This window comes from Oryx dammah, unplaced genomic scaffold, assembly GCF_014754425.2.
Source record: "Oryx dammah isolate SB20612 unplaced genomic scaffold, SCBI_Odam_1.1 HiC_scaffold_29, whole genome shotgun sequence".
NCBI classification, from domain to species: Eukaryota; Metazoa; Chordata; class Mammalia; order Artiodactyla; family Bovidae; genus Oryx; species Oryx dammah.
In genome coordinates, this window is record NW_024070213.1 from 42,442,205 (window position 1) to 42,465,031 (window position 22,827).

The 22,827-nt window shown below is 43.9% G+C and overlaps 1 protein-coding gene across 2 annotated transcripts; it reads left to right on the forward strand.

Annotated features, from left to right (window-relative positions):
- The first annotated feature begins 2,996 nt into the window (after positions 1–2,996).
- Positions 2,997–9,301, forward strand: LOC120858550 (dol-P-Glc:Glc(2)Man(9)GlcNAc(2)-PP-Dol alpha-1,2-glucosyltransferase). Of its 2 annotated transcripts, none has more exons than XM_040234677.1 (3): positions 2,997–3,358; positions 4,632–4,829; positions 6,492–9,301. In XM_040234677.1, exons 1-3 carry the CDS (start codon positions 3,176–3,178, stop codon positions 7,545–7,547), a joined length of 1,437 nt encoding a protein of 478 aa, XP_040090611.1. In that variant the 5' UTR covers positions 2,997–3,175; the 3' UTR covers positions 7,548–9,301. The 2 variants fall into 2 exon arrangements, with proteins under 2 accessions (XP_040090611.1, XP_040090612.1); XM_040234678.1 differs by having other exon boundaries at positions 3,044–3,332.
- Positions 9,302–22,827: the final 13,526 nt, after the last annotated feature.

Below are 22,827 nucleotides of genomic sequence, written 5' to 3' on the forward strand. Positions count from 1 at the left end.
TAAAAAAAAATATTCAGGTTTAAACTATTCCTTCAGGTCCTCGTTTCCTTATAAAGACTTCCATATCACATGAAACTTACATTAAATAAATTTTATGCTTCTTTCTTTTCAGTCTGTCTTTTGTTACAGATGCCCTAGTTGAGGACATAGAAGAGTATAAGCAGTTTTTGGCAGAAAAGAGCTTTTTGTGCGAGGCCCCATTTTTCTTGACACTACTCATAAACGAAGCACCCTCATGCTCTACTCATCTCTAGTCATAGCACACCTTTCAAGTATTTTGATCACACAATACCTTGTCTAAAATGTTGGTTCTTTCCATAGATCAAAGAAATAGAAATGAAGAATGTGATTAACAGATGACTAGCTCTCTTCCCTTGGAGAAGGAAATGGCAATGCACTCCAGTGTTCTTGCCTAGAGAATCCCAGGGACAGGGGAGCCCCACGGGCTGCCGTCTATGGGGTCGCACAGAGTCAGACACGACTGAAGCGACTTAGCAGCAGCAGCAGCAGCAGCTCTCTTCCCTAGCTTTCCCTTGAGTAAACTAGTGAACAAGCTATGTGAACAAGATAGCATCTAAAGAAAAATCACAAGAAGTAGATAAGCCTGCACTCAGTGGTGATAACTCTAATCCCTATTTCAAGGACTAACAGATTACATTATTTTCCCCTCTGATGACTTAAAAAATAGGCACAACTTAGAAGTTGAGAGTTATGTTTTATTTGGCAGAAATTTTTAGGACTTCAAGCTTGGGAGATAGCATCTCATGCGACCCTGAGAGAACTGTTTCCAGGAGGTGAGGAGCAGGAGCCAAGTTATATAGAAGTTTGCAACAAAGGGCAAGTAGTCTGAGCATCAAAAGATTACTGTTAATTAAGGAAAATCAGAGAGCTCAATTTAAGGAATTTAATGCTTTTCTATGTATGGAAAGTTGCAAGAGTATGTATTTCATTCACTGAAATCATTACTTTCATATACATCTCAGCTATCTAGGACCAGCATCCAGCAACTCAATTTTTTCACATCCTTAGTCCCTCGGTCACCATAGAGAGTGGTGGCAGCCTGATAACTGCTAGGTTGCAGGCACTCTTCTTTCTGGGCATTCTCTGTGTTCAGAATTTCACATTTGTAGGGCTGGAATAGCTGATGGCTGTTACATCTTGTTTATTGATATGGCAGAAAATACTCCATTTCACACTTCTAAAAACTTTCATAATGAAGCAGAATCTTTGGACACTTTTTTTGGGGGGGGAGGGTGCGGAGGACAACTTTCCTTTCCAGCAACAATCCTGTCTGTCTCTCTCTCTCGTATTGATTTTGGAACTGCGAGCAGCCAGACCTGAGTTCAGTACCAAGAGTAGAGGAAAAAACTATTTTTGTGCCCTTATAATATGTATATGGTGATTGAGAATGTCATGGGTTCTGGAGTCAGTTACTGTAGATCACATCAACTTCTTGAAGACTAGATCACCTGAACATGATATCAAGCAGATTAAGTACAGCATGGACTAAATAATAAAACGGGAGAGAATAGGGAATACAATACTAAGTATCATATCAAAGTAGGATCCTGACATGATTTTATTTCAGTGGTTTATACATATTTTTATTCCACCACATATTCGCCTCATACCCATCTTATTAATAAGGAAATGGCAGAGACTGAATAGAGAGGAAGTCAGTTTAATTTGAGAAAGTTGCTTAAATAGGAGAGTGTGAATTAGCTTTGCTCCAGAGAAAAAGTTGAACTGAAAACCCTGAGGTTTGCAACTTTAAACAAATCCTAACTCATTTCTCATGTATTCCCACCACAACAACAGTAATTGAGGTTATCCAAGAGGTAATTTTTCTACAAAACATTGTGAGCTATGTCAGGCAAAAACATAATTTAGCTCCTGCTGCTAAGTCACTTCAGTCGTGTCCAACTCTGTGCGACCCCATAGACGGCAGCCCACCAGACTCCACCGTCCATGGGATTCTCCAGGCAAGAGTACTGGAGTGGGTTGCCATTTCCTTCTCCAATGCATGAAAGTGAAAAGTGAAAGTGAAGTCGCTCAGTCGTGTCCGACCCTCAGCGACCCCATGGGCTTCAGCCTTCCAGGCTCCTCCATCCATGGGGTTTTCCAGGCAAGAGTACTGGAGTGGGGTGCCATTGCCGTCTTCAAATACTTTCACCTCCAGCCTCCAACCGCAATACTGGAATTGTGTAAAGTCATCTGAATCTATAACAGTCTTCAAAGTTAAGTGCCTAACATGTGAAAGTCATTCTAGGGACTACAAATATACATGGTACATAGTATATCACCCATTAAGATGCGCGTGCTTGTTATTTGGTAAGAAAACATTACGCTTCTACAGAGATGCTAATCATCAAACTTTCAGGCACAGAGACGCTTTCCTTTCAACTAAAACGCCCTAATTTCTAAAACACTGTTTCCCCAACTCCCATAGCGTACTACAATTTGCCTGAATGCACTGTGAATGCTGATATAAACTAATCCTGGTTCAGAGTATTCACATTTTGAAAAATTACTTAGTACTAAATTCGCTGAATAGTGAAGGATCTCTTTGGACCTTCAAGTTTTAAATGTGAACGTCTCCATTTTTCCTTTCACAACCAAAGCTCCTCCTCCCATCCTCCAAAGTTGACGAAATCAAATGCCTTGGACCTGAACGTTTTAGTAATTCAGATCACTGAAGAGAAAACAAAAATAACCAGGGCGGGGGAAATGCACAAATTTTTAGTTTGGGGATTGCAAACATGGAGAAATGCCACCTCCTGGTGGTAAGAGGTAGAAACAGCAGGAAAAAGGCCGACAAAGATCTTCAGGAAAAGCAACTACTTTCATTTCAAAGCATCAAACTGCTCAAGTCAGCGGCCCTCAGATCGCCGAGGTCGGCCTCTTCCGGTTGCTCTGACCACTCAGTGCGCCCTGTGCAACGTGATTGACAGAGTAAGAGCCCTGTCCGTTACCTAAATTCGTCACTCAGGAAATAGTAAACCCGACCCTTCCGGAAGCTCTGCGTCCGCGCTCTCCCGGCATCCTTTTTCTTCCGGCTGTGCTCAGATCCCTCCGGCGAGTCCCGCTTTGCGCGCCCATTTCGATCCCGAGTGTCAAACTCGGCTTTGCGGACTTGAGACTTCTGCACAGATTTTCCGGGCCTAGGTTCTTGGCTATGGGGGCAGGAATGGCTCAGCTGGAGGGTTACTACTTCTCAGCTGCCCTGAGCTGTACTTTTTTAGTGTCCTGCCTCCTTTTCTCTGCTTTCAGCCGGGCCCTGCGAGAGCCCTACATGGACGAGATCTTCCACCTGCCGCAGGCGCAGCGCTACTGTGAGGGCCATTTCTCTCTCTCGCAGGTGGGGTCCCCAACCTGTCTGCACGCTCACACTGGCTAGAAAGGGAAGATCTGGCCCCAGCGCTAATTTCCTCCGTCTTTATCCTTAGCTCCCTTAACTCCAAACAGGAAAGGAACTGGGTAATTTTTTGTTTCTCTGAGATCTGTAAAATATTTGCTAAATGAGTGCATAAATGGCAGATTTGTCTCCTAGCAAGAAATCCTCTGGGAGATTAACTAATGGCGAGCTAAGTTATTGCCCCTCTTTTTGGCAACTAATGAAAGCTATCCTAGTTTTTCTTTGCCAGTTCCAGAATTAGAGGCGTTGGCTTGTTCCTAGGAAATAAAAAAATTTCACATTCGGTCACCTGTCAACCATCTCACTGTGTATTTTGAGAGTGGGATACGTGGGGGCTGGGGTATCTTCAGCCACTAAGAAGTGACAAGATATGTTAGTTCCACCCTTGTTGTTTTTAACAACCTTCTGTAAACTGGATAAACTGTCAATCAGTGAAGTGTTTGAATATGTATTTGGAAATGGCAACCCAGGCTAGTATTTTTGCCTGGGAAGAAATCCCATGGGCAGAGTAGCCTGCCAGGCTACTTACTGTCTGTGGGGAAACAAGTAGTCAGACAGGACTTAGTGCCTAAACAACAGCAGCAGCATATGCAGATATGGATATAAAAATCCTTTGGGGGAAGGCATTGTAGAGTATGGTTAAATATGGTTTATAATTATAGAAAAACCTGGTTTTAAAACTCGGTGCTAATGTTCAGTATTCATGTGGCTTGGAAATTTTCTGAGTTTCTGATTACTCATCTGAAAATTATGGTACACAGTATCTATTATAGGGCTTGTTACAGGATTAAATACAGAGTATTGGCTCAGTATATTGTAGTTGTCATTATGGACCCTGTGCTTTAATCTCATTATTTTTCTCTTCGTACCCATCAGAGTTCCAGCAGGTATTTCCAGGCTTTTTAAAACTGTAGCGTTTACAATTTAATCACCAAAAGACAGGCCCTCCAAAGAGTATGTCTTGGAAACTGAGTTTAAGTTGTTGACTGCTGGTTGCTGATACTTTAACAGTCAGAAAGCAAATACCAAAGACAATAAGGAAGACTTCTTCAGAGGAAGTGTCTGATTTGCCCTGATGTTAAAAGGACTCATTTGACTGTCATAGGATAACTTCCCAGAGATGCCTGATTGTTGGTAAAGATGACATTTCTGTGTCAGTCTTATCAATATAATCTGTTTCTTGCTTTTGCTTGGTTGTTGACCTTTTGTTTTTAAGTGGGACCCCATGATTACTACATTACCTGGCTTATACCTGCTGTCAGTTGGAGTGGTCAAACCTGCCAGTTGGATCTTTGGATGGTCAGAACATGTCGTCTGCTCCATTGGAATGCTCCGATTTGTTAACCTTCTCTTCAGTGTTGGCAACTTCTATTTACTATACTTGCTTCTCCGCAAAGTGCAACCCAGACACAAGGTTTGTTTCCAGAATAATTTAAGTTTATGTACAGGAAGGTCCACAATTATGGTGAATTTATTTTATGAAATTTTGTGGAAAATGTTTTTAACAATATTTGTATATATTTTGTAAAGTTAAAGCAAGTCTTCTACCCCCATTTTAAAAGATGTTTGTGTTTAAATATTTGAAAAATAATTTATTTATAAAATATATAAATTTCCATGAATTAAGTCAGTTCAGTAAATATTTATTGAGCTTATTCTGTGTGTTAAGCACTGAGACTACAGAGGTAAGTGAAGCAGTCTTTTTCTTATAAAACTTATGTCTTCATTAGGGGGAACAGATGTTACCTGTGCAGTTTGTTATGATTTAAGAATGCAGACCCTGGAGATGAATTATGTGGGTTTGAATTTTATCCACTTACTAATTGTGTTACTTTGGGCAGGTTACCCCTTAGTGACTCCATGTTTTCATTTGTTAAATGGGGAAAATATAGACTCAACCTCACAGGACTATCCTGGAGCATAAAAGAGCTTAATAAATGGGAAGTCCCTAGAATATTGCCAGATGTTAGTAAGGAATCAGTAAATATTAACTATAATAGTTTTAACTTAAATGATTCCAGTAGTATAAATTGTGGGATAACGATAGCTGTAAAACACTACAGAAATACAGAGAAGGAGCAGAAGAGCACTTGTTTCAGCCTGACTGGGAAGGAAAGCTGTTGGTTGCATTGGGTAAGACTTCACATATCAGGAAGATCATACCTGATCTGAATCTTGATGACGGATAGGGCTGTAGAATAGGAATGAATTCTGACAGAAATAACATAAGGAATTGTAGAAAGACATGGAGCAACAAGATACAGGAAATTGCTATTTGTAACTATAAGATTATAAAGTACAGGGATGTGAGGCTACAGAAGTAGGTAGGAGAGAAGTCATGAATATCCTTTTTATGTCATGGAAAGTATTCTAAATTTTACCTAGTAGGTGATGGAAAGCCCTTAATTTTAATCAAAGGAATGGCATGATCTGGCTTGGTGATTTAGATTAACTGGAAGATAGAATTCAAGGAAATAAGAGTACTTTCCAATTCTGAAATAGATTATCAGGCCAAAAGAAGATGTTTAACTTTAGATGAGCCCCACTATTTTCAGGAAGATCCCTGTAATTTCATCACAGAATAGTAAGATCATTGTGTGTGGTGGTATAAATGCTATATACGTATTTAAATTCTCTCTGGTGCAGAGTTTTGAAACTGCACTAGAAATTGGTGATGATGGCCAAGTGAATGCTTACGGAAGGCTCACTGAAATGGAACCACTTGCACTGTGCCCCATTCATCTCCATGTTCTCTATAGAATTGAGTTCATAGTCTTGCCCACAGTAACTCCTTAACTATTTGTTGAATGATTCAGTCTAATAGGCAGTAGAAGCTTTGACACACATATGTATTGTTTTATTGGCTTCCAAATTGCTAGGTGTAACTAAAAAGTATCAAAAGTTCCCTCATAAATATATACTGTATTTTTCCAAAGATTAATATTGAATAATTTTATTTATGTAGAACTCAGGCAGTTTTTGGTTTGTTTGGTTTTTTCCCTTAGTAAATCTCTCCCTTAGCTCTGCAGAAATAGCCTATTGGTTTTATTGTGAACTGTGTTTTCTCTTTTCATAGGCTTCCTCATGTATCCAGAGGATTTTGTCAACATTAACATTAGCAATATTTCCCACACTCTATTTTTTTAACTTCCTTTATTATACAGAAGCAGGATCCATGTTTTTTACTCTTTTTGCCTACTTGATGTGTCTTTACGGAAATCATAAAACTTCAGCCTTGCTTGGATTTTGTGGCTTCATGTTTCGTCAAACAAATATCATCTGGGCTATCTTCTGTGCAGGAAATGTCATTGCACAAAAGTTAACTGAAGCTTGGAAAACTGAGCTACAGAAGAAGAAAGAAGAGAGGCCTGCCCCTATTAAAGGACCATTTTCAGAATTCAGGAAAATTCTTCAGTTTCTTTTGGCTTATTCCACGTCCTTTAAGAACTTGAGTATGCTTTTACTTTTGACTTGGCCATACATTCTTCTCATGTTTCTATTCTGTGCTTTTGTGGCAGTTAATGGTGGAATTGTTATTGGTGACCGGAGTAGTCATGAAGCCTGTCTACACTTTCCTCAGCTGTTCTACTTTTTCTCTTTTACTCTCTTTTTTTCCTTTCCTCACCTGCTGTCTCTTAACAAAATCAGGGCTTTTCTTTGCTTAGTTTGGAAACGGAGAATTCAGTTTTTTGTGATAACTTTAGTCTCTGTATTTTTAGTTTGGAAATTTACTTATGCTCATAAATACCTGCTAGCAGATAATAGACACTATACATTCTATGTGTGGAAAAGAGTTTTTCAAAGATATGAAATTGTGAAATATTTGTTAGTTCCAGTCTATATATTTGCTGGTTGGAGTATTGCTGACTCATTAAAATCAAAGTCGATTTTCTGGAATTTAATGTTTTTCATATGTTTATTTACTGTTACAGTACCTCAGAAGCTGCTAGAATTTCGTTACTTCATTTTACCCTATGTTATTTATAGGCTTAATATACCTCTGCCACCCACATCCAGACTTGTTTGTGAGCTGGGTTGCTATGCAATTGTGAACTTCCTAACCTTTTATATCTTTCTGAACAAGACTTTTCAATGGCCTAATAGTCAAGACATTCAGAGGTTCATGTGGTAATATCAGGGATATCTTGAACTCTAAAAACAGACTTATTATTTAGACTATTTCTATAATGAAAACTAAGAAATTTTGGAATTTCTTTTAGACACTATGGGGACCCTCAGATCACATCAGATTTTTTGTTTTAACTATCTGAAATATGTATTTTAAATATGCATATTTAAATATGTATTTAAAATATGTATTTTAAATACACACACATACATATATATGTATGTGTATATATATATATGTTTATATATATGTATATATATAAACCTGAGGAAGTTAAATGGTAAAGAACTGAAGAAAATTTAAGACTTTCTCCATAAGCTTGCATAAAAATGGGAAAAATAAAATTATTTATAGCTATCATATTTCTTTAACACTGTTTGCCACTCAGAAAGCTTAGAAGCTTTTTATATACAGGTTTAAGAAAACTGAGCATGCTTTATAATACTAAAACTTATTTATTAATTCTCTTCAGAAAAATTAGCAAAGTCTTTTAAAATATTTGCAATTAGGTAATATTGTTGATTGAGAAGTTGTTTAACATTTTAGTAAATATAATTTCAATCCTAAGTAAAATAGACTCAGATAAGTAAATGTAAAATAGAGGCTCTTCTGTGTTTATCTAGGAATCAAGTTGTGGATTTTTGTTTAAAATCTAGAAATGATGGTGTCCTTTCACTGTTCCTAATGTGAAGCATATGATGGCCAAAGATAAATTGTGTTGATGATAATACCTTTTAAATTGGGTTTTCTTTCTGAAATATGTTACTGTATTAGTTTCCTATGGCGGCCATAACAGATTACCACTAATTTGGTGGCTTAAAAAAACTTTCACAGATCTGGAGGCTAGATGCCTAAAATTAACATGTCACCAGTGTTAGCTGCTTTTGGAGGCTCCAAAAGAGAATCCATTCCATGCCTCTCTCACTTTCTGCAGTCCATGGTATTCCTTGGTTTATAGATGGATTACTCCAGTATCTGCCTCTGTCTTCACATGGCCTTCCTCTCTGTCTTCCTTCTCTTATAATGACAGTTCTTTCTCTTTGGATTTAAAGCCCATCCTAATTCAGGATAATTGCATGTCTAGATCTTTAACTTAATTATGTCTGCAAAGACTCTTTCCATATAAGGTCATATTTACAGGTTTCAAGTTCTGACTTTTTGTGGAGCATTTTTTAACCCATCAAAGTTACTAAAGAAGATTTTTCAATAAACTTCATAAGACTTGTAGGAAATAATTTCTTTGCTAAGATATTTTAAATAACATCTTTTCTGAGAGGTTAAAAACAAGTGACTTGCAAAGTCACATAAAAACTAAACATAGCTGTTGTTTGATCCCATTATCCCCCAAAAGTTAGAATTTAAAGGAAGTTTATAAATTATTTGATCTAGTCTTATTTTGTAGATTAGGTAACAAATGTTTGGGTATGATTTAGGGGGATTAATTGTGGATTCTGTGTCTACTATTTGGAGTACATTCATTTGAGTTGTCATTCCCTTACAGAGAAGTATTATTTGGATATGTTAACTTTGACATGTAAACTTAGAACTGTGAATAGAATTCATTTTTTAATCCAGTTTGACATTTGTAAATTTTTCAACTGTGAACTGTTTTCAGTGTTGGATCATGGTTATCTGGGTTTCAAATAAGGAGTGAATTTGGAAAATACTCTTTATTTGCAAATATAAAATTGTACACAAGTACAAATTATAAGTGTAGCCCTGAGTAATAAATACAAAGTCTTGTGTTGTACACACTCTTTGGGGCCAATTTGTATTCTATTCAGTGCTTACAAAGTAGATTGACTCTAGTTGTAACAGACTGTGAGACAAATATTTTTACTGACACTTCTTTTTTTTCAAATTAGACAAGAAAGCACACTTGAACAAATTATTATTTTATAACGGAGAAATGAAATCAAAATTACCCCGAAAATATGTAATTTAGGGAAAACAAATTTCTTATCTGATGCCATCTGTGCAATGCTTTTAGTTTTTAGGCATATTTCTGAGACAAAAAACTTTTTTCCTCTAATGTAGTCTGGCAATAATGGGGAAATTATTCCACCCCATCAGTTAAGGAAATCATTGTGCTAATTCATTTTTAAGTGGAGAGTCCCCGCTGTTTTAAGAGATCATTTGAAATGCTGTGAATTAAAAGGTACTCTAAAGCATTGCTTTTAGGAACATCCTGAAGTTTTATGTATTTTGAATATTTTTCAAGAGTTACCGAAGAAATACATATATTTGACATTTTTTTAAAAACAACTGAATTATTTATTAGAAAGTAATTCTTAGGGAGATGATATGTGTATAATTATGGCTGAATTGCATTATTATTCGGCAGAAACCAAGAAAACATTGTAAAGCAATTTTCTTCCAATTAAAGAATAAACTTTTAAAAAAGTATTGGTAAGCTACAGAGCCTTTGGGACCTTGCAGTTATTGTTATTAAAGTCTATAAGTGGGATTATTTTAAAGAATATCATAAAAAGATTTGGTTCATAAGTTTTTTTTTTATGCCCAATAATACATCTTTTGAACTTTTTCTACCTTATATGAAACTCTATAGACACAGTGTATTATTTGTATATATCATTAGTAAAGTTCCAATGTCCTGTGTTTCCTCACATATTATTTAAATATTCTTTTAGTGGATACCTAGAAATCTTTTCTAATGCATCTCTGTATTTAAATTATTTGGAAACATTGATACACTTATTCCTGAGTTTAAGCATAGCATGTCATTTCATAAAGAGAAATTATATTAGCTTTCTGGTCTCTTCTTATTAAAGTTATTTCAGGAATGTGCTTAGCCTGTCATCAGTTCAGTTCAGTCGCTCAGTCGTCTCCGACTCTTTGCAACCCCATGAGTTGCTGCACGCCAGGCTTCCTTGTCCATCACCAACTCCTGGAGTTCACCCAAACTCATGTGCATCGAGTCGGTGATGTCATCCAACCATCTCATTCTCTGTCATCCCCTTCTCATCCTGCCCCCAATCCCTCCCAGCATCAGGGTCTTTTCCAATGAGTCAACCCTTCGCATGAGGTGGGCAAAGTATTGGAGTTTCAGCATCAGTCCTTCCAATGAACACCCAGGACTGACCTCCTTTAGAATGGACTGGTTGGATCTCCTTGCAGTCCAAGGGGCTCTCAAGAGTCTTCTCCAACACCACAGTTCAAAAGCATCAATTCTTCGGCGCTCAGCTTTCTTCACAGTCCAACTCTCACATCCATACACGACCACTGGTAAAACCACAGCCTTGACTAGATGGACCTTCACTGGCAAAGTAGTATCTCTGCTTTTCAATATCCTATCTAGGTTGGTCATAATTTTCCTTCCAAGGAAAAAGCGTCTTTTAATTTCATGGCTGCAGTCACCATCTGCAGTGATTTTGGAGCCCAAAAAAATAAAGTCTGACACTGTTTCCCCATCTATTTGCCATTAAGTGATGGGACCAGATGCCATGATCTTAGTTTTCTGAATGTTGAGCTTTAAGCCAACTTTTTCACTGTCCTCTCTTTCATCAAGAGGCTTTTTAGTTCCTCTTTTCTTTCTGCCATAAGGGTGGTGTCATCTGCATATCTGAGGTGGTTGATATTTCTCCTGGCAATCTTGATTCCAGCTTGTGCTAATTCCAGCCCAGTGTTTCTCATGGTGTACTCTGCATATAGATTAAATAAGCAGGGTAACAATATACATCCTTGACATACTCCTTTTCCTATTTGGAACCAGTCTGTTGTTCCATGTCCAGTTCTAACTGTTGCTTCCTGACCTGCATATAGGTTTCTCAAGACGCAGGTCAGGTGGTCTGGTATTCCCATCTCTTTCAGAATCTTCCAATTTATTGTGATCCCCACAGTCAAAGGCTTTGGCATAGTCAATAAAGCAGAAATAGATATTTTTCTGGAACTGTTGCTTTTTCGATGATCCAATGGATGTTGGCAATTTGATCTCTGGTTCCTCTGCCTTTTCTAAAACCAGGTTGAACATCTGGAAGTTCATGGTTCATGTATTGCTGATGCCTGGCTTGGAGAATTTTGAGCATTACTTTACTACTGTGTGAAAGTGAACTCACTCAGTCTGTCCAACTCTTTGTGACCCCATGGACTATAGCCTACCAGGCTCCTCCGTCCATGGGATTTTCCAGGCAAGAATACTGGAGTGGGTTGCCATTTCTTTCTCCAGGAGATCTTCCCAACCCAGAGATTGAACCCACGTCTCCTGCATTGTAGGCAGACACTTTACCATCTGAGCCACCAGGGAAGTGTGTGAGATGAGTGCAATTGTGCGGTAGTTTGAACATTCTTTAGGATTGGAATGAAAACTGACCTTTTCCAGTCCTGTGGCCACTCCTGAGTTTTCCAAATTTGCTGCCATATTGAATGCAGCACTTTCACAGCATCATCTTTAAGGACTTGAAATAGCTCCACTGGAATTCCATCACCTCCACTAGCTTTGTTCGTAGTGATGCTTTCTAAGGCCCACTTGACTTCACATTCCAGGGTGTCTGGCTCTAGGTGAGTGATCACACCATCGTGATTATCTGGGTCGTGCAGATCTTTTTCGTACAGTTCTTCTGTGTGTTCTTGCCACCTCTTCTTAATATCTTTTGCTTCTGTTAGGTCCATACCATTTCTGTCCTTTATTGAGCCCATCTTTGCATGAAATGTTCCCTTGGTATCTCTAATTTTCATGAAGAGATCTCTAGTCTTTTCCATTCTATTGTTTTCCTTTATTTCTCTGCATTGATCTCTGAGGAAGGCTTTCTTCTCTCTTCTTGCTATTCTTTGGAACTCTGCATTCAGATGGTTATATCTTTCCTTTTCTCCTTTGCCTTTCGCTTCTCTTCTTTTCACAGTTATTTGTAAGGCCTCCCCAGACAGCCATTTTGCTTTTTTGCATTTTTTTTCCATGGGGATGGTCTTGATCCCTTTCTCCTGTACATTGTCACGAACCTCCATCCGTAGTTCATCAGGTACTCTGTCTATCAGATCTAGTCCCTTAAATCTATCTCTCACTCCCACTGTATAATCATAAGGGATTTGATTTAGGTCATACCTGAATGGTCTAGTGGATTTCCCTACTTTCTTCAATTTCAGTCTGAATTTGGCAACAAGGAGTTCATGATCTGAGCCACAGTCAGCTCCCGATTTTGTTTTTGCTGACTGTATAGCCTGTCATAAAGTACCTTAATAAAAATGACTTAATTAATTTCTAGTAAATAAATAGCTTAATGTAGTATATTTCAGTTTTAATTTAAGCGACATTGGGCTTGACATCTTTTCTTTATAATTGTCTGAAAACCAGGAAAGTAGAAGAAAATAAATGCTCAGTTTTTATTTATACCCTCTAAATATTGAACTGTTATTTTAGGCTCACTTTGCAGTAAAATATTTCTATAAAGAAATAAGTTCAAGTTCATTAGGTTAGAGAACATTTATTATTTTTAAAATTAGAATTTCATTAAGAACACAAAAAGCATCATGCAAATAATACAAAAAAGTTTTTTTTAATGGTAATTTAAGTATGATTTAGGAAGCATGGACTAGAAGAAGCATTTAACATGAGAGTTAGGAATTCTGTATTTGATTGTAGTTTTGGAATCAATAAAGCAGGTTTTTTAGTCTTTGGTCCTCCCTTCAAATGAGAATAGCATTTATCTTAAGTCAATGCCTGGCATCTATGTACCCCCTTATTTCAAAAATAATTCAGTCCCTGCCATATATCCATAAATTTCATGAATATGTCACAAAATAAACATTGTGTGAATGTATGCTGAATGAAATTTTTTAGTATGGAATGAAATGAATACCCTAGAAGTATGATATGTAACCATAAGCTAACTTCAAGAAATAAATCACATAGTTGAAAATGAGACATTCTAACCCTTTTTTCCTAAGTTTCTTAGTTTTAAATGTTTTGTGTTTAATATATTTATTTACTTGAAAATATATGTTGCTTTTATAATAGGATAGTTACTATTTAAAATAAGTAACTATCAACTGTTGAATTATAATAGAATTCTTGATTGTTACAAAACTTTCAAGGGAAGAGACTTCAACCAATTATGAATATTTTATGTTGTTTTACTTAAACTGAATTTACTACTTTAGAGATTACTGTTATTTAGGGTACTGTTTGGGACTTCCCTGGTAGCTCAGCTGGTAAGGAATCTCACCTTCAATGCAGGGGACCCTGGTTGGATTCCTAGGTTGGGAAGTTCCCCTGAAGGAGGGCATGGCAACCCACTCCAATATTCTTGCCTGGAAAATCCCTATGGGCAGAAGAGTCCAACAGAAATCAAATCCTCTCTAGTTGTGTTGTGCCTGGGGGGTCCTCTCTAGTTGTGGCATGGGAAATCCTGTCTAGTTGCAGTATGCAGGGAAGGGGGAGCTCCTCTCTAGTTGCAGTTTGTCAGCTCATCTCCACCTGCCGCCGGCGCGCGCCCCTATCTCTAATAATGGCGGGGGGCTCCTCTCTAGTTGTGATGTGCAGGGGCTTCCTTTCTACATGTGTCCAGGTGGGCTTTTCACTGCACTCCTCTCAAGTTACTTCGGTGGGCTCGTCTCCATTTGCGGCAGTGACTCCTTTCTAGGTGTGATGTGTCCTGGGAGCTCCTTTCTAGTTATGGTGGGCTGATCCTCTCCAGCTCTTACGGGGGAGCTCCTCTGTCTTTGTGGCCGGGGTCTCCTCTCATGTTACAGCAAAGGGCTTAAGTTGCGCCAGAGTTTCGATTCCTCTCGAGTTGCGGCAGGGTTCTTGGGGTTCCTCTCAAGTTGCAGCGGGGGACTAGGGGTTTCTCTCAAGTTATGGAGGGATTCGGGGCTCCTCCTGAGTTGTGGTAGGGCCTCCTTTTGAGTTGTCTTGGGGTGACTCCTCTCTAGCAGCGATGTGCAGGGTGGCTCCTGTCTAGTTACGATGTGCGAGTGGTTACTCTAGCTGCACTATGGGGCTCCTCTCCTGTTGGTGTGGGGATCAACACTTTGTTGTGGTGGGTGAGTTCCTTTCTAGTTGTGGTATGAAGGCTCCTCTCTGAGGGGGCTCTTCTCTAGTTGCAGTGTGTGGGGGGCACCTCTTGAATTGTGAGGGGTTCCTCTCTGGTAGGGATGTGCAGGGGCACTCCTTCCCAGTTGCAATGTGCAGGAAGCTACTCTCTATTTGTGGCAGGGGGCCTTCTCTTTAGTTGTGGTGTGGAGGGCTCCTCTCTAGTTGTGGCAGGGGGCTTCTGTCTAATTGTGATGTGTGGGTGTGCTCCTCTCTAGTAACGATGTTCATGGGGGCTACTCTCTAGTTGCAGCTTGGGTTCTACTCTCGAGTTGTGCTGAGGTTGCTCCTGTGTATTTGTGATGGGAGGCTCCACTCAAGTTGCGACTGAAGACTCCTGTTTGCGGCAGAGGTGATCTTCTCTAGGTGCGACGTGCTGGGGGTTCCTTTCTAGTTGTGGCGGGGTGACATTCTCCAGTTTTGGCACGTGGGCTCCTCTCTCATTGTGGCTGTGGGCTTCTCTGGAATTGCGTCATAGGCCTCCTCTCACGTTGCAGTGTGCGGGCTCCTCTCTAGTTGTTGGCGGGGGCGGGGGCTGTCTCCACTCTAGTTGTTAGGTTGTGGGCGGGGCGGGGGGAGGGCTCCTCTCTAGTTGCGATGTGCAGGCTACTCTCTAGTTGTGGCTGGGGGCCTCCTCTTTAGTTGTGGTGTGGGGGGCTCTTCTCTACTTGCAGCAGGGGGCTTCTGCCTAATTGCGATGTGCAGGTATCCTCCTCTCTAGTGGCAGTGTTGGGGGCTACTCTCCAGTTGTATCTTGGGGTCTACTCTCTATGTGGAGAGGTTGCGCCTCTCTAGTTGTGGGGGGCTCCACTCGAGTTGCAGCAGCGGGCTTGTCTCTATTTGCGGTGAATGGGATCCTCCTTAGGTCCGCTGTCCCGGCAGCTCCTCTCTAGTTGTGCCGGGGGACCCTATCCAGTTCTACACTTGTGCTCCTCTCTCGTTTGGCATGGGGCTTCTCTCAAGTTGCAGTAGAGGGCTCCACACGAGTTGCAGCAGAGGACTCAGGGCTCCTCTTGAGTTGCGGTGGTGCCTCCTCTAAGCGAGGCAGCGTGGCGGGGTCTCAGCGTTGGGGATCCTCTCTACTTTTGGCACGGGGGATCCTCACTAGTTTTCATGGGGTTGCTCCTCTCTCGTTGTGTGGTGGCTCATCTCATGTTATGCCAGGGACCTCATCTGCATTTGCAGCAGAGGGGCTCCTCTCTAGGTGCAATGTCCCAGGGGAATCCTCTCTACTTGTGGTGGGGGGTTCTCTCCAGTTTTGGCGAGGGGCTCCTCTGTCATTGTGGCCACGGTGGCTCCTGTCTAGTTGCGATGTGCAAGTGGCTACTCTAGCTGTGGCATGGGGCTCCTCTCTAGTTGCACTGGGGGTCATTTCTTAGTTGTGGTGGGTGGGCCTCTCTTGTTGGGGAGGGGGGCTTTTCTCTAATTGCAGTGTGTGGGGGGCACCTCTGGATTTGCAGTGGAGTGCTCCTGTCAAATTGTCGTGAGGGGGATCCTCTCTGGTAGCAATGTGCTGGGGTACTCCTCTCCAGTTGTGATGAGCAAGAGGCTACTCTCATGATGTGGCAGTGGGCCTCCTCTTTAGTTGTGGCATGCAGGGTTCCTCTCTAGTTGTGGCAGGGGGCTTCTGTCTAATTGCAATGTGTGGGTGTGCTCCTCTCTAGTAACAGTGTTCAGGGGGGCTACTCTCTAGTTTTAGCTTGGGGCCTACTCTCTAGTTGTGGTAGGGGGCTCCACTTGAATTGTGGCAGGTGGCTCATCCCTATTTACATTGGAGAAGATCCTAAGTGCAATGTTGGGGAGGGAGGTCCTCTCTTATTGGGGCAGGGGGACACTCTCAAGTTTTGGCAGGTGGGTTCCTCTCTAGTTGTGGTGGGAGGCTCCTCTCCAATTTCTGTTCTGGCTTGGGACTCCTCTCAAGTTGCAGCAGGGAGCTCCTCTCAGATTCCATTGGGGGGGGGGCTCCTCTTTAGTTGTGGTGGGAGACTCCTCTTTATTTGCTGTGCAGGGGCTCTTCCCTATGCGCTATGTCCAGGGGGCTCCTCTCTAGTTGTGGTGGGGGACGCTTCTCTAGTTGTGATGTCTGAAGGGACTCCTCTCTCATTGCAATGTGCAGGGGTGCTCCTCTCTAGTTGTGGTGGGGGGTTTCTCTCTAGTTGTAGTGTGGGGGCTTTTTCTAGCTGCTGTGCACTGGTGGGCTACAATCTAGTTGCAGTGTGTGGGTGCCTCTCTAGTTGTGGTGGGGTGCTCTTCTCTAGTTGTGATGTCTTAGGGGACTCCTCTCTCATTGTGATGTGCAGGGGTGTTCCTCTCTAGTTGTGTTGGGGTCTTGTCTGGGTTTGTGGCAGAGGGCTCCTCTCGAGTATGGCAGGGGACTCGGGCCACCTCTCAAGTGGCAATTGTGCCTCCTCTTGGGTTTGTGGTGAGGGTGCCTCTGCTGTGAGGGGTCTTGTCTACTTTTGGTGCTATGGGTTTCTTACTAATTTTATTATGTTGCTCCCCTCTAGTTGTGAGGGGCTTCTCTTGAGTTACTTCAGGGAGCTCATCTCTTTTTGGCAAAGGGCTCCTCTGTAGGTGTGGTGTCCTGGGGGCGGGGGGGGGGGGAATCCTCTCTAGTTGTGTCAGGGGGATCCTCTCCAGTTCTGTCGTGGGGACTCCTCTGTCATTGTGGCCAGGGGCTTCTCTTGTGTTGTGGCATGGGGCTCCACTCAAGTTGTGGCGGGAGACTGGGGTTCCTCTTGAATTGTAGCAGGGAACTTGGGGTTTCTCTTGAGTTGCGTTGCAGGACAGGGGGTTCCTCTGGAGTTGCAGTGGGGCCACCTCTCGAGTTGTGTTGGGCCGACCCTTCTCTAGGAGTGATGTGCGGGTGGCTACTCACTAGTTGTGGCATGGGACTCCTCTCTAGGAGTAGTGTGGGGGGTCCTTTCTAGTTGTTGTGTGCTAGTGGGCTCCTCTCTAGTTGCAGTGTGCGGGCTCCTCTCTAGTTGTGGTGGGGTGCTCTTCTCTAGTTGTGGGGTCTGGGGAGACTCCTCTCTCACTGCGATGTGCAGGGGGCCTCATCTCTGTTTGCAGTGGAGGGCCTCCTCTCTAGATGTGATGTAAGGGAAGCTCCTCTCTCATTGTGGCTGGTGGCTTCTCTCGAGTTGCAGGGGAGGGCTTCATTCGTGTTGCAGCAGGGAACAAGGGCCTCCTCTTCAGTGGCAGTTGTGCCTCCTCCTGAGGTTGTTGGGGGTGGGGGGCTCCTCAGTGAGGGGTCTTCTCTACTTTTGGCTCTAGAGGTTCCTCATTAATGTTAGCAGGGTTGATCCTCGCTAGTTGTGTGGGGCTCCTCTCCAGTTACTTCAGGGGGCTCGTCTATATCTGTGGCAGAAGGCCTCCTCTGTAGGTGCGATATCCTGGAGGCTCCTCTCTAGCTATGGTAGGGATTTCCTCCCCAGTTCTGTTGCAAGGCCCCCTCTGTCATTGTTGCCGATGGCTCCTCTTGTGTTGTGATATAGGGCTCCTCTCGAGTTGTGGCAGGAGACTCGGGGTCCCTCTTGAGTTGTGACAAGGGATTCGGGGTTCCTCCAGAGTTGTAGCAGGGGACCGGTGGTTCCTCTCTAGTTGCATTTGACAGTGGTGTTCCTCAATATTTGCTGTGTGGTGAGGGGATCTTCTCCAGATGTGGTGTGCAGGCTCCTCTCTAGTTGCAGTGGTGGGGGGGCGGGGGGGCCTCCTCGAGTTGCGGTGGGGGACACGGCAGTGTATGGATTCCTCTCGAGTTGCAGCGGGGGACTTGGTGTAACTTTCAATTTGAGGCATGGGACCTGCTGTTCCTCTTCAGTTGTAGTCAAGCCTCCCTTGAGTTGTGATAGAAAGACTCCTCTCTAGCAGTGAGGTACATAGTGACTCCTGTCTAGTTGCAATGTGAGTGTGGCTGCTCTCTAGTGGCATGGGGCTCCACTCTAGCTGCGGTGGGGGTCAACTCCGTAATTGTGCTGGGCGGGCTCCTCTGTAGTTGTGGTAGGGGGGCTTCACTCTAGTTGTGGTGTGCAGGGGGCACCTCTCAAGTTGTGGACGAGTGCTCTTCTTGAATGTGGTGGGGGACCTCCTCTCTGGCAGTGATGTGCAGAGGTGTTCCTTAATAGTTGTGATGTGCTGGAGGCTACTCTCTAGTCATGGCAGGTGGCCTCCTCTTCATCGGTGGTATGAGGGGCTCCTCTCTAGTGGCAGGGAGCTTCTCTCTAATTGCAGTATGTGGCTGTGCTCCTCTCTTGTGGCCGTGTTCATAGGGGCTACTCGAGTTGCGGTGGGGAGCTGCTGTCTAGTGGCGGGGGGCTCCTCTCTAGTGGCCGAGGGCTCCTCTCAAGTTGAAGGGGGAGGCTACTCTGTAGTTGTGGAGGTGGGCTCCTCTCGAGTTGCAGCAGGGGGCTCCTCCCATGTTCCAGTGCGGGCTCCTCTTGAGTTGTGGAGGGAGATTCCTCTCTAGCTGTATTGTGGGGGCTTCTTTCCAGTTGTAGTGTGCTAGGGGGCTCCTCTCTAGTTGTGGTGGGGTTCTCTTCTCCAGTTGTGATGTCTGAGGGGACTCCTCTCTCACTGAGATGTGCAGGGGGTCTCCTGACTAGTTTTAGTGGGGCCTCATCTCTATTTGCAGTAGAGGGTCTCATCTCTAGGTGCAATGTCCGGGTGGCGGGGGGTGGAGGGCGGGGAGGTACGCCCTCTGTCATTGTAGCCAGTGGCTTCTCTCGAGTTGCAGTGGAGAGCTCCTCTCAAGTTCTGGCAGGGAACTTGGGGCTCCTGTCGAGTTGCGGTGGTGCCTCCTCTTGGGTTGTGGTGGGGGCTCTATGGAGTGGGGTCTTCTCTACTTTCGGTGCTAGGTGTTCCTCGCTAATATTAGTGTGGTTTCTCCTCTCTAGCTGTGAGGTGCTCCTCTTGAGTTACTTCAGGGGGCTCATCTCTACTTGTGACAGAAGGGCTCATTTCTACATGTGATGTCCAGGGTACGCCACTCCAGTTGTGGCAGGGGGATCCTCTCCAGTTTTGGTGGTGGTGCTCCTCTGTTGATGTGGCCAGGAGCTCATCCACTTTTGTGGCCTAGGGCTCCTCTCAAGCTGTGGCACGGGACTAGGGGTTCCTCTTTGAGTTGCAGCAGGGGACTTAGGATTCCTATTGAGTTGTGGTGGTGCCTCCTCTCGAGTTGTGTTGGGGGGACTCCTCTCTAGGAGTGATGAGCAGGGTGGCTCCTATCTAGTTGCAACGTACAGGTGGTTACTCGCTAGTTACGGCTGCAGTGGGGGTCAACTCTGTAGTTGTGATGGATGGGCATCTGTCTAGCTATGGTTTGCAGGCTCCTCTCTCATTGTGGCAGTGGTGACTCCTCTGTAGTTGTGGTAGAGGGGCTCCACTCTAGTTCTGGTGTGCGGGTGGCACCTCTCGAGTTGCAGTGGCGTGCTCCTCTTGAGTTGTGGTGGGGGCCCTCCTCTCTGATAGCGATGTGCTCCTTAATAGTTGTGATGTGCTGGAGGCTCCTCTCTAGTTGTGGCAGAGGGTCTCTTCTTTAGCTGTGGCATGGGGGCTCCTCTCTAGTTGTGGGGGGTCCCTCTCTCGCTATGGTGTGGGGGCTCCTTTCTAGTTGTGATATACTGGTGAGCTCCTCTCTAGTTGCGGTGCTCCTCTCTAGCCTCAACTCTGAGGCTCCTCTCTTGGGAGGTTTTTTATTTGTGATGTCTAAGGGGAGTCCTATCATTGCAGTGTGCAGGGAGCTCCTCTCTTGTTGTGGTGGGGCTCATCTGTATTTGCCACAGAGTGGCTTCTCTCTCGGTGCAATGTCCAGAGGCATCTTCTCTCATTGTGGCCAGTGGCTTCTCTCAAGTAGCAGCAGAGTCCTCCTCTTGAATTGTGGCAGAGGACTCAGGGCTCCTCTGGAGTTGCAGTGGTGCCTCCTCTCGGGTTGAGATGGGAGGCCTCTGCAGGGGTGTCCTCTTTGTCGCTAGGGGTTCATCACTAATTTTAGCAGGGTTGCTCCTCTCTAGTTGTGAAGGCCTCCTCTCAAGTTACTTCAGAGGGCTGATCTCTATTTGTGGCAGAGGGGCTCATCTCTAGGTGTGATGTCCAGGGGAATTCCACTCTACTTGTGGCAGGGGGATCCTCTCCAGTTTTGGTAGGGAGGCTCCTCTGTCATTGTGTCCAGGGGCTCCTCTCATGTTGCAGCAGAAGACTCGGCTATTCCTCTCTAGTTGCATTGGGCAGTGGTGGTTCTCAGTCATTGTGGTGGGGGTGGGCAGGGGCTCTTCTACAGATGTGGTGTGTAGGCTCCTCTCTAGTTGTGCCGGGGTCAACTCTCTAGTTGTGGCAGTTGGTCAACACTGTAGTTGTGGCTGGGGGCTCCACTTTAGTTGCATTGTACTAGAGGTTCCTCTCCAATTGGGGGGGGGGGGCGGTGCTCCTTCGAGTTGTTGCAGTGGTTACTCTCTAGTTGCAATGGGCAAGGGGCTACTCTCTAGTTGTGGTGGGGTTCAACTCTCTAGTTGTGGTGGGTGGTCAACACTCTAGTTGTGGTGGGGGGCTCCTCTCTAGTTGCATCGGGCAGGGATAGTCCTCAATAATTGCAATGTGTGGTGGGGCTCTTCTCCAGACGTGGTGTGTGGGTTCCCCTCTAGTTGGGGCAGGCTGCACTTCTCTAATTGTGGTCTGGGTGCTCCTGTCTTGTAGGGATGTGTGCTTGGGCTCCCCTCTTGTGGTGGCATAGTGACCCTCGCTAGTTGTGGTGGAGAGTTCCTCTGGAGTTGTGGCAGGTGACTCAGGGCTGCTCTCGAGTTGCAGTGGTGCCTCTTCTCAGGTTGTGGTGGGGGTAGGCCCGCGGGGTGGACAGTCCTCTCTACTTTTGGCACTGGGGGCTCCTCACTAGTTTTCACAGGGTTGGTCCTCTCTAGTTTTCAGGGGCTCCTCTTGAGTTACTTCAGTGGGCTCGTCTCTATTTGTGGCAGAGTGACTCCTTTCTAGGTGCAGTGTCCTACAGGCTCCTCTCTGGTTGTGGCAGGGGTATCCTCTCCAACTCTGGCAGGGAAGTTCCTGTCTTTGTGGCTGAGGGATCCTCTCGTGTTGCGGCATAGGGCTCCTCTCGGGTTGCGGTGGGCCCTCCTCTCAAGCTGTGTTGGGGCGACTCCTCTCTAGCAGTGATGTGCAGGATGGTTCCTGTCTAGTTGCGATGTGCCGGTGGCACATAGTTGCGGCATGGGGCTCTAGTTTCAGCAGGGGTCACCTCTGTAGTTGTGGTGAGTTGGATTCTCTCTAGTTGCCGTGTGCTGTCTCCTCTCTAGTTGTGGTGGGAGGCTCGTCTTTATGTGCTTCAGAGAGGCTCCTTTCTAGGTGTGAAGTCCGGCAGCTACTCTCGTTGTGGCCAGTGGCTTCTCTCAAGTTGCGGTGGAGGGCTCCTCTCCAGTTGTGGCAGGGGACTCGGGGCACCTCTTAAGTTGTGGGGATGCCTCCTCTCAGCTTGGGGTGTGGATGGCTCTGTGAGGGAGGTCTCTCTACTTTTGGTGCTAGGCGTTCCTCACTAATATTAATGGGGTTGCTTCTCTCTAGTTTGTTTTCAATGACATTTATATGATAATAACTTTTAAAGCTTTGAAAATGCAGTTTTGTTAGTCCAACTTCATCCTCTCTATACTCAGAAACCACATATTATAAGTACAAGCTGGGAGGACATTTGTGCAAGTAATTCAGCAGAGCTTGATAATGTGACTGTGTCAGCAGGATGTGATGAACTCCATGGCAGACAAGTGTGTATGAATGACTGTTTGTCTTGGAGATGAGATATTCAAGGCCACATAGGAAGACAGTTAAGACATTAGTCTTAAGGCCTCAGTTAAGGCCTCAGAGGCCTTCCCAACAGTGCAATTCCTAAATGACAGACTCTGAAGATTAAGTAGTCTGTTCCTGGGAACCACACCAAGGTCTCCCCATCAGATGTTTGTTTACATAACAAATCATTGCCTGAGATACTGGACCACCCTGAATCCTTGACATGCTGTTTTTTTGCAATATAGAAACTCACAAGTGTTGTCTTACATGACTGTACAAGCCACCTAAAATATTTTAGCAGGTTCAAGGCCACTTCTGCTTTCACCTGACTCATTCTTTTTAGAGAGAGAAGTCTGTCTTTAAGGTAGGGTTTAAATGGGGCATGAGATCAGAATCTCTTTTTTCATTTTTTTTAAATTATTAATTAATTGCCTAATTATTTTAATTGTCTTACAG

What these genes read in the sequence shown, in the direction of transcription:
- LOC120858550 (XM_040234677.1), top strand. Translation starts at nt 3,176, where the DNA reads ATGGGGGCAGGAATGGCTCAGCTGGAGGGTTACTACTTCTCAGCTGCC. An exon ending in GCCATTTCTCTCTCTCGCAG is followed by an intron (nt 3,359 to 4,631) that starts GTGGGGTCCCCA and finishes TTTGTTTTTAAG; the next exon opens with TGGGACCCCATGATTACTAC. An exon ending in AAGTGCAACCCAGACACAAG is followed by an intron (nt 4,830 to 6,491) that starts GTTTGTTTCCAG and finishes CTCTTTTCATAG; the next exon opens with GCTTCCTCATGTATCCAGAG.